This window comes from Mauremys reevesii, linkage group 27 (assembly GCF_016161935.1).
Source record: "Mauremys reevesii isolate NIE-2019 linkage group 27, ASM1616193v1, whole genome shotgun sequence".
Taxonomy (NCBI): Eukaryota; Metazoa; Chordata; order Testudines; family Geoemydidae; genus Mauremys; species Mauremys reevesii.
Genome location: NC_052649.1, coordinates 2883411 through 2896112, shown reverse-complemented (window position 1 = coordinate 2896112; position 12702 = coordinate 2883411). Strand labels below are relative to the sequence as shown.

The following is a 12702-nucleotide window of genomic DNA, read 5'->3' as shown; positions in this document are numbered from 1 at the left end:
GCTCTGCGTGTGCTTGTCTCAGTGTGTGGTTGTGCATCCTTGTGTATGTCTTTGTGTGCTGCATATGTAGTTGCGTGGGGGTATTTGCGAGTGAGATTATGCTTGATTGGTTCTGTCTGTGTGTGCGGCTGTGCGCTATTGTGAGTGTGGTGACGTCAGCGTGTGCGGTGGGGTGTCTGTGCGTGCTCGTGTGTGCGTGTGCGGTTGTGTCTCTCCACGCCTGTGCGTCACTGGGCAGTGCAAACAACGGGGCACACTGAGAGCGAGGAGGAAAGCAGAAGACCCCACGACAGAGCAGACAGAGCCCATGCCGGGTAGGGGAAAGGAGGGAACAGAAGAGTAGGGAGGTGCCAGCAGCCCAGTCTGGCCGGGATCCGGCGGGCGAAGCCTAACGGGACCAGGGAGCCCAAGGAGGGGACCCTCCCACCACCACACACACGGCCCCTTCTCCGCAGCTCACCTTCCTCTTCAGCTGCTGGATCTCGGCCTCGGTGACGGCGTGTTTGATCTGGAGCTGACAGAGAGCAACGGCGCGGTTACGCCCTGCAGTCAGGGAGATGCCAGCCCTAGCCACTGCCCTGGCGCCCTCAGCCCCGGCCACTTGCAAGCAGTAAATTTCCCTTAGAGTCAAGATATGAACCCCAGAGTCCTGGCAACACCCCCACCAGGGGTACATGACACGGTGCTGCAGTGAACCCCCCCCCCATGCACACAACACCGCGCAGTGTCAGCTGGAGACCAGATCCCTGCCCTCAGCTGTCGGGGGCCGTTGCTGTGTGGTGATGCAACAGCGTGCTCCACCTCAGAGGTGGCTGCACTTCAGCACAAGGTGCCGAGGCTCCAGTTCTCCTCTAGCCTCAGCTGGCTTTGCATTACCGTGACTCTCCTGACCCCAGCGGAGCAGCACCAGTGGGAGAGGAGAATCAGGCTGGCAGGGCCGGAGTGCCAGAAGAGGGGTCGGCTGTGCAGAACTAGGGTCGGTGCTTAGACCCTGCAGCCCGGGGGGTGCGGCTGGGCTGCCTTCGACAGAGCGTACAGACAGAGCTTCTAGCCACTAGAGGGCACCATAACCACATGCATAAAAATAATCACACGCGTGCACCACCCCCCCACTGAAACACACACACCCATGCACTTGTGCAACACACCCATGCATGAACAGATACCCATTGTCCCATGACACACATGGACACGTGCAAGTATGCACTGACAGCCTTGCACTTGTGAATACACACACAGGTGCAAACTCACATGCACTCTGACCCCAGGCACACACATGCACCGATGCCACCCGTGCACTCATACACACACAAATATGCATCCGCATACACACATGTACACGCTCCCACAAGAATAAACACACCCCGATGCACACACACACTCACACTGCTGCCGTACGCCCCTCCTGCCTCCCCGCACTCCGATTGCGGGCGTCTTCGGGGAGCTCCCCTTCCCCCGCCTTTACCTCCTTAAACTTGTGCACCAGCTTCTCGGGGTCCATCTCGACGGGGGACAGCATGTCCTCATTCTCAGCCAGTTCGAAGACCTCGATGGCCATCTCGCTGCTGGGGAACATGGGGCTCATCTCCTCGTCCTCGTCCGTAGCATATTCGCCCGTCTGCGGGCACAGAACCGGGAGCTTTGGCCAGGTTCCTCCCTGCGAGCCACCCCCAATCTAGCACCTCCCAGACCAAAGCCATTCATAGCGCCGGCAGCTACCCCCTCACCACCACCGCCGCTCCCCAGAGCCCCCTAGTGCAGAGCCCTAAAACCCAGCCCCCCTCCCTGTGCAAACTTAACCTGCAGAGGCAAAGGGCGGCCTGGTGGTTTCTGCACTTGGCTGGCACTCAGGGTCAGGTCCCAGTTCTGCTGCTAACACCCCAGACTGCATACCTGGGGCCACTGCTGCACCTTCCCGGTCCCCATCTGTAACATGGGGCGGGGGCCTCTTCAGAATGTGATGGCTTTGGGACAGGTACAATCTCCTGCCCTGTGTGTGCGCACAGTGCTAGCACGACGGGGACCCAATCTCGGCTGAAGTATCCAGGCGCAACCAGAATACAAATCGTTATTACCTCTATTCCCACAGTGACGAGTGGCCAGGACCCACTGTGCTAGCTCTTGTAATGGCTGGAGACCTCAACAAAAATCTCCCAAAGGCATGAGACAGCGCCCCTGTTCCTCACAACACCCCCCCGAGAAGCAGGGAACTATGAACCCCATTTCACAGCTGGGAAAACTGAGGCAACCAGCAAGCTGCCTAAGGTGACTCAGCAGCAGAGCCGGGAAGAGAACTGAGGACATCCTGACGGTTAGCCCCACGCGCTAGCCACCAGCTCAGCTGTGCGCCTGCAGCGGAATTGATTCGGGCCGAGATTTCGAAAGGCGACTAAGTGATTTAGGCACACAACTCCTGTTGAAATCAAATTCAATGGGCATTAAGTGCCTAATCCCACTAGGCCGCTTTGAGAATCCCCATGGGTGTGTGGGGGGTGGGGGGGGCTGGCAGGAGAGAGGGGGGAGTCGTGTCTGTTGGGGTATTTCACGGGGGGGGGGCAGGGAGTAGCTGTAATTCGACACGTCATTATTACAACTTATGACGATGATGTTTGTCGGAGGCCCCTGAGACGTGTGCTGCTGAAATCAACCAGTGTCACAGACCGGTTAACGACAGGAAGGGACTGGAGCAGAGAGAGTAGGATCTGTCAGATCTGTCCCGCACCCAGCACAAAGAGGCCCTGAAGGGCGCCCCCCATCCCGGCAGTGCAATTATTTAATAATAACGAGTGGGCCAGATCCCAGCTGGTGTCCGGCTTGCTCCACTGACGTCAATGCTGCAGGTGATGACCTGGACCAATAACAGCCGCTTTCCTGAAGGAGCTGGTGCTACTGGACAGAGCATTTGACTGGGACTCGGGGAGGCCTGGGTCTGTTTGGCTCTGTCACTGGCCCACTGGGTGACCGTGGGCAAGTCACAGCCCCGTGCCATGCCTCAGTTTCCCCCTGCGTCACATGGCGATAACAATGCTGCGCTCCATCGTAAAGTGCTCTGAGAGCTCCTGCTGCACAGCGCTTGCTAAGAGCGAGAGTTATAATTAGACGTCGTGACATTCGAACGGAGCGATTCCTTCATTTTCCACTCCTCTCCCACACAACACAAGCCCACCAGGGACCCTGCCAGGAGAGCCCATTAATCCTGGAGGCTGCCACATTCCGCCGCCCGGGAGAGACAGGCACAGCCCTGGGAACAGGAGAGAGGGACCTGCACCCTGCATTTCTCTCCGCTGCGGCAGTACGCCCAGCGATTAAGACACAGGGGCCTGATACTCCAATGCCCTGCACCTCGTGCGTCACTCACACCAGTGCAAAGTGCTTCCAGGCGGAGTCCGGGGCGTTTCACCCCCACTTTTCACTGGGGCAAATGACAACCTGAGAGGAGGGGCAATGAATCAGGTCGATGGTGTCTCATTGGGCTCCTGGTACACAGGCAGGTGAGTCAGTTCTCCTGGCCCCGCCGCAGCCTGGAGACAGGCTGATGCGGAGCAGTGTGGTGTGTGGGGGAAGCACAAGGGTGAATGCCCGTGGGCAGGGCAATCCCTCCAGGATACGGCCAGTGGCCGGGGCCGAGCAGGGAATGGGGACATCTGGATTGGCATGGGCCTGGAGCCTGAATTCCCCCCTCATCTCACGAGAAGGTGCCCCAGCCAAGCTAGGACACGGGTTCTTTGGAGGATCAGTGGGTTTGTTGGTGCACCTGCACAGGTGGCAGTATGGACTAGTGGGTAGAGCTACGGGACTGGGACTCAGGAGACCCGGGATGTATCTAGTGGGTGATCTTGGGGGGAGTCCCGCCACCCTTTGTCTGTCTTGCCTATTCAGACCGGAAGCTCTCTGGGGCAGGGACTGGCTCTCCCTCTGGGTACGTACAGCCCCTAGCACATGAAGGCTCTGATCTTGGTTGAGGCCATTAGGTGCCACTGCAGAATAACTAAGTATGGGGTTAATTAGCCCTGGGGCCTGGATTCCTCTCTGACCCCAGGGAGCAGGGGAGTCTCCCTGGGGGCCTATACTGGAGCGGGGGAGGACGGGATTGCAAGGACACCCAGCGTGTGCTCCGGTCTCCAGCCCTTGCCCAAAGGCGACCGGGAAATGCCACTCCCGTGCCCCTCTTACTTCTTCATCCTCTTCTGTGTACTGGGTGTATCTCTGCTCCATCATCTCCCGCTGCCACCGCTCCTGCTCCAGCGTCTGCTGGATCAGCTGGGCTACCTCGCTTTGCTCGCCCGGCTTCTCCCGCCCGATCAGGAACCTGCGACAGGAACGGACACGAGGCCAGCGGGTCAGCCTAGGAGGACCCCTGTGCCCCGGAGGCAGAGCTGCTGCTGGTTGATCTCAGCAGGCCCCGTCCTCCTCCCTGTGCCTCTCCCCTGCGTCTGCAGCGAGGCTGCCGCGGGGGGCGGGTGACGTTTCGCACCCGCTCCGCACGGCTCTCAACGCCGGGACCGGGGCAGAGCAGCAGAGAGCCAGGCCTCGTGCTGTGCCCAGCCATTGCCCACCACCGTCAGCTGCCGACCCCTTTCCCCACCCTGTTGGATGCTCACCCCTCAGGGCTTTTAGAGGGTGGGGGGGGGGTGAAGCCGGGATTCAGGGGGGCAGGACCACCCCCCCACTACCAGCCTATGGCAGGATCTCATTTCCTCCCCATTACCCATGAAAGCTGGGATGGGAACAGGCCTCAGGGTAAGACCCGCTGGAATCTCCTTGCCCACCTGACTGCAGTGTCCAGCCCGCTTACAAGGAGGTGCAAATGTTCCCCCCATCCACGACCCCCCCCAACCAATCAGGCCTCGCCCATGCCTTGGTGGGCTCGGCCCCACTCGTGGGTGCGGAGGGACGGGCATGGGCTAGGTTTGCGCTCCGGGCTCGGCTGCGCTGGCTTGACGTCGCTGCCTTGGTGGGCGGGTTTATTTTAGGCTGATTATTTTAAAAATAGATATTTGAGCGAAAACATCCGGAGCCGGGTGTCGGGCGCAGAGTGAGGGCGGCCCCCGGCCCCTCGCGCTGATCCCGGCCAGGAAGGGCGGAGCCTGAGATGCTCGGGGCGAGATAAAGGGGTCAGCAGGGCCCTCCTGCAAACAGCCCTGCAGCGAGGCGGAAACACCGCGGGCCCATGCTTCCCCTCAGCTGCTCCAAGCATCGCCCACTTCCTCTTTCGCTCCCACAGCCTGCCCGCCTCGGCCTGCTCCTGGTGCGGGGGGATGCTGGGTTTTCACCCAGCAGGCCCCTTGCTGGTCGTGGGAGGGGATCCGAGGGGCAGGGACAGGGTGCGATGGGAGGGAGAGAGGAGTGTGGGGGTGGTCTGGGATGTTACCCATGTTCCGGGATGCACTGGGGATGTTCCCTGGGGTTTCCAGGGGATACCCAGTGGGGGACTATGGGGGGCACAGTGGAGTTTATGGGGCTACAGGAGCTAAACAGTGGATTACTATGGGGTGTGCAGTGCAGGTTATCAGGGTCATGGGAGATACACAGTGCAGTGCCATGGGGTGCACTAGAGGTTATAGGAGATACACAGTGGGGTGCCATGGGGTGCACAGTAGATATGGGGCTGTAGGAGATACACAGTGGGGTGCCATGGGGTGCACAGTAGATGTTATGGGGCTGTAGGAGATACACAGTGGGGTGCCATGGGGTGCACAGTAGGTGTTATGGGGCTGTAGGAGATACACAGTGGGGTGCCATGGGGTGCACAGTAGATGTTATGGGGCTGTAGGAGATACACAGTGGGGTGCCATGGGGTGCACAGTAGATATGGGACTGTAGGACATACACGGTGGGGTGCGACGGGGTGCACAGTAGGTGTTATGGGGCTGTAGGAGATACACAGTGGGGTGCCATGGAGTGCACAGTAGATATGGGGCTGTAGGAGATACACAGTGGGGTGCCATGGGGTGCACAGTAGGTGTTATGGGGCTGTAGGAGATACACAGTGGGGTGCCATGGGGTACACAGTAGATGTTATGGGGCTGTAGGAGATACACAGTGGGGTGCCATGGGGTGCACAGTAGATGTTATGGGGCTGTAGGAGATACACGGTGGGGTGCCATGGGGTGCACAGTAGGTGTTATGGGGCTGTAGGAGATACACAGTGGGGTGCCATGGGGTGCACAGTAGGTGTTATGGGGCTGTAGGAGATAGACAGTGGGGTGCCATGGGGTGCACAGTAGATGTTATGGGGCTGTAGGAGATACACAGTCGGGGGGGACAGATCTGGAGCTGTTACGACAGGCAGACCCAGAGTGGGGCGTGTGGCAAACACGGGCACAGAGAGGGGAATCCCTGACTGTCACACTCAGCTCCTGGGGCACTGAGTCTGGGTCTCGGCAGGCCATGGAGGGTGTTTGAATGGGGCGTGAAATCCCAACCCCCCACCCCATGCGGAGGGATAGCACTAGGCCTAGGCAGCCCTGCTCCAGGAGGCCCAGCACAGAATCTCGGCCGTCGCCTGTGCTGGGCCCCGGCCTCCCGGAGCTGGACCCAAAGCTGGAGCAATGTCCATTTCAAAGCAATCCCGTATTCCCAGGCCTGCTGGATTCCCCTCTCCCCGCAGGCACAACCCCGCTGGTGCCAGCATGGCTACCAGGGTGCTGGCAGGGTGGAGTCCACCTTCCTGGTTGTGGCATCCCGACCCCTTGGGATGGCACAAGCAGAGGATCCTAGTAGCGGGTGACAATCAAACCCAACCACGTTCCTGCCTCCAGTAAAATGAAACAGGCGGAGGACGGGACCACCCGGCGCTGGCCGCTATAAGCCCTTCCCAGCAGCTTCGCCTGTGGTAGTGTCGTTTACACGCTAAAGAGGGTGGGGAGAAGGGCAGGGCAGTTTAGATTCACCTTTCAGCTTGGCCTCGGAGAGGTGTAACCAGCCCCCGTGAATTGCAGTGGGGTGCGTTGACTCTGAAGTGTAATGATGCCATTTACAAGGTGAACTGTGTCATTGATGATTGTTGAAAAAGCAAAACCCAGCTGGTCTGGAATTGTGGGGCAGGGCTTTGGAGAGTGGGCGGGGCCTGGCTACAGCATCACCCCCTTTTATACCCTTCCCACCCCACTGGGGAGCAAACACTACACAGAAGTGGGTGGAGCCACCACGTTTACAGCCAGGGGGCCAGACTAGGGAAGATCAAAGACCCCACCTCGCTGGCTGGCGGCAGGAAGTGGCAAATCCCAGCACAGCCTCCCCTGGGGCGCCCACCAGCCGGGCTCGGAGCGGGGTGGTCTGCTCCCCCGGGGCCCCCCGACTGTCGCGTTTCCCGGCTCATGGCAAGCAGGCGGCGCCCCATTCCCCTACCGGACTCTGCCCCTCGTGTTCCTCAGCACCGAGGCCGCGAAGCTCTGGGTCACGCCCACCAGGCTGGTACCGTCCACCTCCACGATGAGGTCGTTCACCTGGATCCTATGGGAGGGAGAAGGCGAGTGAGATTCGGAAAGGGAGGGAGGGGCCTTTGGCAGAGGGTGCGGTGGGCTTGGGGGCAGTGTTCCAGATCAGTACAGGCCCACAAGCTGTCTGAGCTGATGGTGCCCTCCCAACCCCCCCGGATCTCTTGCCAACCTAGGGCAGCCCATTGACCCATCCAGTCCCGTATTCTGGTTCCTGTTACAGGATCAGCCCATTGGCCCATCCAGTCCCATATCCTGGTTCCTGTTACAGGATCAGCCCACTGGCCCATCCAGTCCCCTATCCTGGTTCCTGTTCCAGGATCAGCCCACTGGCCCATCCAGTCCCCTATCCTGGTTCCTGTTCCAGGATCAGCCCATTGGCCCATCCAGCCCCGTATCCTGGTTCCTGTTCCAGGATCAGCCCATTGGCCCATCCAGTCCCCTATCCTGGTTCCTGTTCCAGGATCAGCCCATTGGCCCATCCAGTCCCCTATCCTGGTTCCTGTTACAGGATCAGCCCATTGGCCCATCCAGTCCCCTATCCTGGTTCCTGTTCCAGGATCAGCCCACTGGCCCATCCAGCCCCCTATCCTGGTTCCTGTTCCAGGATCAGCCCATTGGCCCATCCAGCCCCGTATCCTGGTTCCTGTTCCAGGATCAGCCCATTGGCCCATCCAGTCCCCTATCCTGGTTCCTGTTCCAGGATCAGCCCATTGGCCCATCCAGTCCCCTATCCTGGTTCCTGTTACAGGATCAGCCCATTGGCCCATCCAGTCCCCTATCCTGGTTCCTGTTACAGGATCAGCCCACTGGCCCATCCAGTCCCCTATCCTGGTTCCTGTTCCAGGATCAGCCCACTGGCCCATCCAGCCCCCTATCCTGGTTCCTGTTACAGTATCAGCCCACTGGCCCATCCTGCCCCCTATCCTGGTTCCTGTTACAGGATCAGCCCACTGGCCCATCCAGTCCCCTATCCTGGTTCCTGTTACAGGATCAGCCCATTGGCCCATCCAGTCCTGGATCCTGGTTCCTGTTCCAGGATCAGCCCACTGGCCCATCCAGTCCCCTATCCTGGTTCCTGTTCCAGGATCAGCCCATTGGCCCATCCAGCCCCCTATCCTGGTTCCTGTTACAGGATCAGCCCATTGGCCCATCCAGTCCTGTATCCTGGTTCCTGTTCCAGGATCAGCCCATTGGCCCATCCAGCCCCGTATCCTGGTTCCTGTTACAGGATCAGCCCATTGGCCCATCCAGTCCCCTATCCTGGTTCCTGTTCCAGGATCAGCCCACTGGCCCATCCAGTCCCGTATCCTGGCACCTGCAATATGGGATCAAATCACTGACCCGTCTAATTCACCGTCGTGTCTCCTGCCACACCAAAGCTGGCAATTCTCCGTGTAGTCTGGCACCCTGCCTCCCACAGTGCCCAATTATGGATGTTGCACCGGAAGGCATAAAATCAACCCCCCATACTGCCCTGTAGGCAGATTTCCTTCCTGAGCCGTGCCCGGCTGGCGGTCAGATGATGCCCTGAAGCATGAGGGCCAATTGCCCTTCCCCGATAGCGTAACTGCAGCTAAATCACCCCAGTGCTGTGCCTCCCGCTTCCAACAGGGCCCCTGGCTCTGGGGTTGGCCCCTCCTCCCCACACTGGCAAGGGTTAATGGGAGATTTCTCTGCGCAGTGGAAAGAGGAAGGAACATTGCTCCCCGTGCTCAGGAAGCCGGGGATGGCCAGCGCGGTCAGGGGAGGAAACTCCCGGTTGCTAGATTAAGCGGCGCACACAGAGCAAGGCCGCGGAGAGGCTCTCAGATGGTGCCAGGACCGTACTGGGCCCCAAGCTTGCCTGGCAGCAGAGGGGGTGAACCTGCCATCAAGCTGCGCCCCCCATGCCCCAGCCATGCCAGCACCCCGGCCCTTTCCCACCGCCCCGCCTCACGAGGGTACAGCATCCTTGTGTCCCCTCCAGGGAGAAGCGGTATCTGGGAGCCCCAGAGCCCGCGGCCCAAGGGGGAGCTGAGGGGCGGATCGGCCCTGGACTGCAGGGCTGGATCAGGCTGGTCTGGGAAGGATGTGTGGGGCAGGAGAGCCGGCTAGGATGGGGGGGGGGGCCTCCCAGAACAGCCTCCTTGGGGGAGTCCCAAATTGTAAAGCCAGCCCCATCCCCCACCTCACCCCGGAGGCACTCCCCCCCTTTCACTCACGAGACCGAGAGAGTTGGGGAGAGGGGGGCACATGGCGACCCCACAGATCTGCCAGCCCTAGCCCGGCCTGGAGTGGGGCGCGGGGGCTCGGGCCATGGCTCCAGAATGGGGGAGTAGCTGAGCCGGGAACCCTCGTATAGGTCAGTGATGTTCCCTGGTACTGGAGGGGGGTGTCCCAGTGGCGGCCCCCAGCAAGGGCAGTGACACCCCTGAGGGGGCCCAGGCATCAGGCAGTGCTGGGGAGCTCCCGTGTACCCCAGGCCCGGCCTGAGATCCCCAAACCCCAGCCTGGGATGTTCTCTCACCTCAGAGCCCCAGCGGATGGAAAACACACACACAGAGCCCTCTCGGCTCCCCGCAGAGTCCCTGCCTGGGGCCAGGAGCTCACACTCCCTGCCAGCCACTTTCTCCTGTCGGCTTAATTACCGGGGCTCAGATTTCTACAGCCGTCCACTGTCTGCACCCTGCTCTGGGCATGCACCCGCCAGTGCGCAAACACACCCAGAAACACAACGGACACGCCCACACACAAACACCCGCACACCCATTCGCAAATGCACACCCACCCGTGCACATCATACACCCCCTATGCACCCCCAGTACACAATCACATCCAGAAACACAACGGACACGCCCACACACAAACACCCGCACACCCATTCGCAAATGCACACCCACCCGTGCACATCATACACCCCCTATGCACCCCCCAGTGCACAAACACACCCAGAAACACAACGGACACACCCACGTACATAAAACACACACCCATACACAAATACACACCCACCCATACCTATGTAGACAGCCCCCCCATGCAAACACGCCCACCCCTACACAAGCACTCCCACAGAAACACACACCCCTGTGCAAACACCTCCGCTTACAGTCGCACAAATACCGACTCAGCAACAAACACACACACATATACCACGCTGCGGAGCTGAGGGGAAGGGAGGCACGTCAGCCGCTTTTAAGCACCAGGTCACAGCGGACTCGGGTTTGGCTCGGCCCAGTCGTAGCATCGTAGAATCGCAGGACTGGAAGGGACCATCCCCTGCACTCCTGGCCGGACTAAGTATTATCGAGACCATGACAGAGCCAAGCTGAAGTTGAGTGAGTGGCGTGGTGACCTGGCACTTGAAATGGCAGTCCACAGCTCCTGCCTAAACGGGGACAAATGCATATTAATACAACCCCGCTAACACACTTGCACACAAACACACCACATAACACGTACAGACAGCCCCCCACTGGCTAATCTGATCCGGCCACTGAGACTGACGTGTGTGTCTCCATTTTAAACAACGTTTCCCCTTCGCTCTGCAGAACCTTTCATTGTGAAACTCGCTGTGATTTCCCAATGCCGGCGGGTGTGTGACACAAAGGGCCTGATTCTGTCTCTGGGCTGAATCCCTTGTTGTCCCCGTCCTTCGTTTCACCATGGACCCCCGTGCAAAGCGAGAGCTGGTCTACCAGCGGCCACTCTGGTTTGGTCAAAACCGGTACAGCTTTCTGTGGTTGTGATTGTGTTTCTGAGGATGTGCGTGTGTGTGAACATAAGGGGATGTGTTGGAGCATGAGCATGTCTTTTCTCTGTGTGTGTGTGTGTGTGTGTGGCTGTGTTTGCACTGGGGGGTTGCATGGGTTTCTCGGTGTATTGGTACATGGCTCGAGGTGTTTACCTGCAAATGGGGTGAGTGCATATTGTGTGTTTATGTGCGTGTGTGCGTTGTCTACTAGTGTGTGATTGAGTTGCCATCCCTTTATAGCTGGCCTATGTAGGTTTAGCTTTACTGACCCATTATAAACTCGGTTTAAATCCATGTCGGTGTCCCCACACACTGGTAATTTTGCGAGGCAGCCAGAGATCAGAACATACCCACTTTGCACAGGTGTCAGTGGCAACCCATCCGAGACCCTCCTGCATTTGATTGTTTGGGCCTGCGCTGAAGTAGGCTGGGAAAAAATTGTCTGATTGAGCTCGCCCCAGAGACCCTTATGCGTATGGTGAAGCCCTCCACGTCAGCACCATTGAAATGAATTCAGAAATACATTACAGATGCAAACCGCAAACACACAGACACGTGCCCCGCAACTCACCAGGAGCACATGGAGAACACGGTGTGCAGCAGCCACAGCACACGCTAACACCGAGGCTACAGTGCCGAGTCTTGCAGGAGTTAGTTCTCTTTTTGAAAGCCCCAGCACCTGGAGTCAGGTGATTGTGTTTGAATGTCATTTTTAACAACAAAGTGAATTTCTAGCTCCTCCAGTTGCAGAGAAGAGCTTGAAAATGCTACTCTCACCCCCTCAGCCTCAAAACAAGGAGGCCAATAAGAAGCCCAAAATAAGAATTTTTTTTTTTTTAAATCTCATGACTTTAAAGCCAATTTCATGATTTTTGGAGGCCTGATAGCGATTTTGGAATGCTTGGGGGTTGGCAATTCTGCATCTACAACCACACAACCAGCATAGATATACACAGAACAATATGCACAACAGGGATACACACAGGCTTGTCTACCATGCCAATGGTACACAACTCAGACTGCAGGCACAAGCAGCCTAGGTACATTGAATAATTAACACAACAGGGCTTTGTGAGCAACTCATTTGCAACTCACAAGCTCCACACACACACACACAACTACTGTCACGCACACACATAGTGCCTCATACACACTAACACAACTAGCACACAATGCAAAAAGCAGCATGTGTACACACACCACAAAGCTAAATAAAGAGCAACGCAAAGCCGATAGATACAGCGATAGCCAGCCCACCCCTTCACACACACACACAAAGCACACCAGCAGACTGGTGTGCAATATACACAAGCTCCCAACCACGCCCTTAGGATCAGTTACAAAATACACAAAGTACTGTCTGCAGCCAAAATTTCAATAATTCCAAAAGGGAGAGCCTGGGACTGAACGTAGCCAGGAGAGCCCCCAACAGCCAATGCTCCTGCCCTGCTCCCTACAGCGCCTCCTGCTGGGAGAGGCGGGGACTGGAGTAGCTGGGAGATCCCCCCACAGCCAATGCTCCTGCCC

General features: G+C 58.4%; 1 protein-coding gene across 1 annotated transcript in view; it reads right to left on the bottom strand.

The window, feature by feature from the left end:
* Positions 1–12702, bottom strand: part of PPP1R9B (protein phosphatase 1 regulatory subunit 9B) — an 84328-nt gene that overhangs the window by 43622 nt on the left and 28004 nt on the right. Inside the window, exons 4-7 of the mRNA XM_039516266.1 lie at positions 7351–7455; positions 4174–4309; positions 1466–1618; positions 461–514 (exon numbers count right to left, since the gene is read on the bottom strand). Coding sequence (XP_039372200.1) covers positions 461–514; positions 1466–1618; positions 4174–4309; positions 7351–7455 — 448 coding nt within the window. The remainder of the gene's footprint in view (positions 1–460; positions 515–1465; positions 1619–4173; positions 4310–7350; positions 7456–12702) is intronic.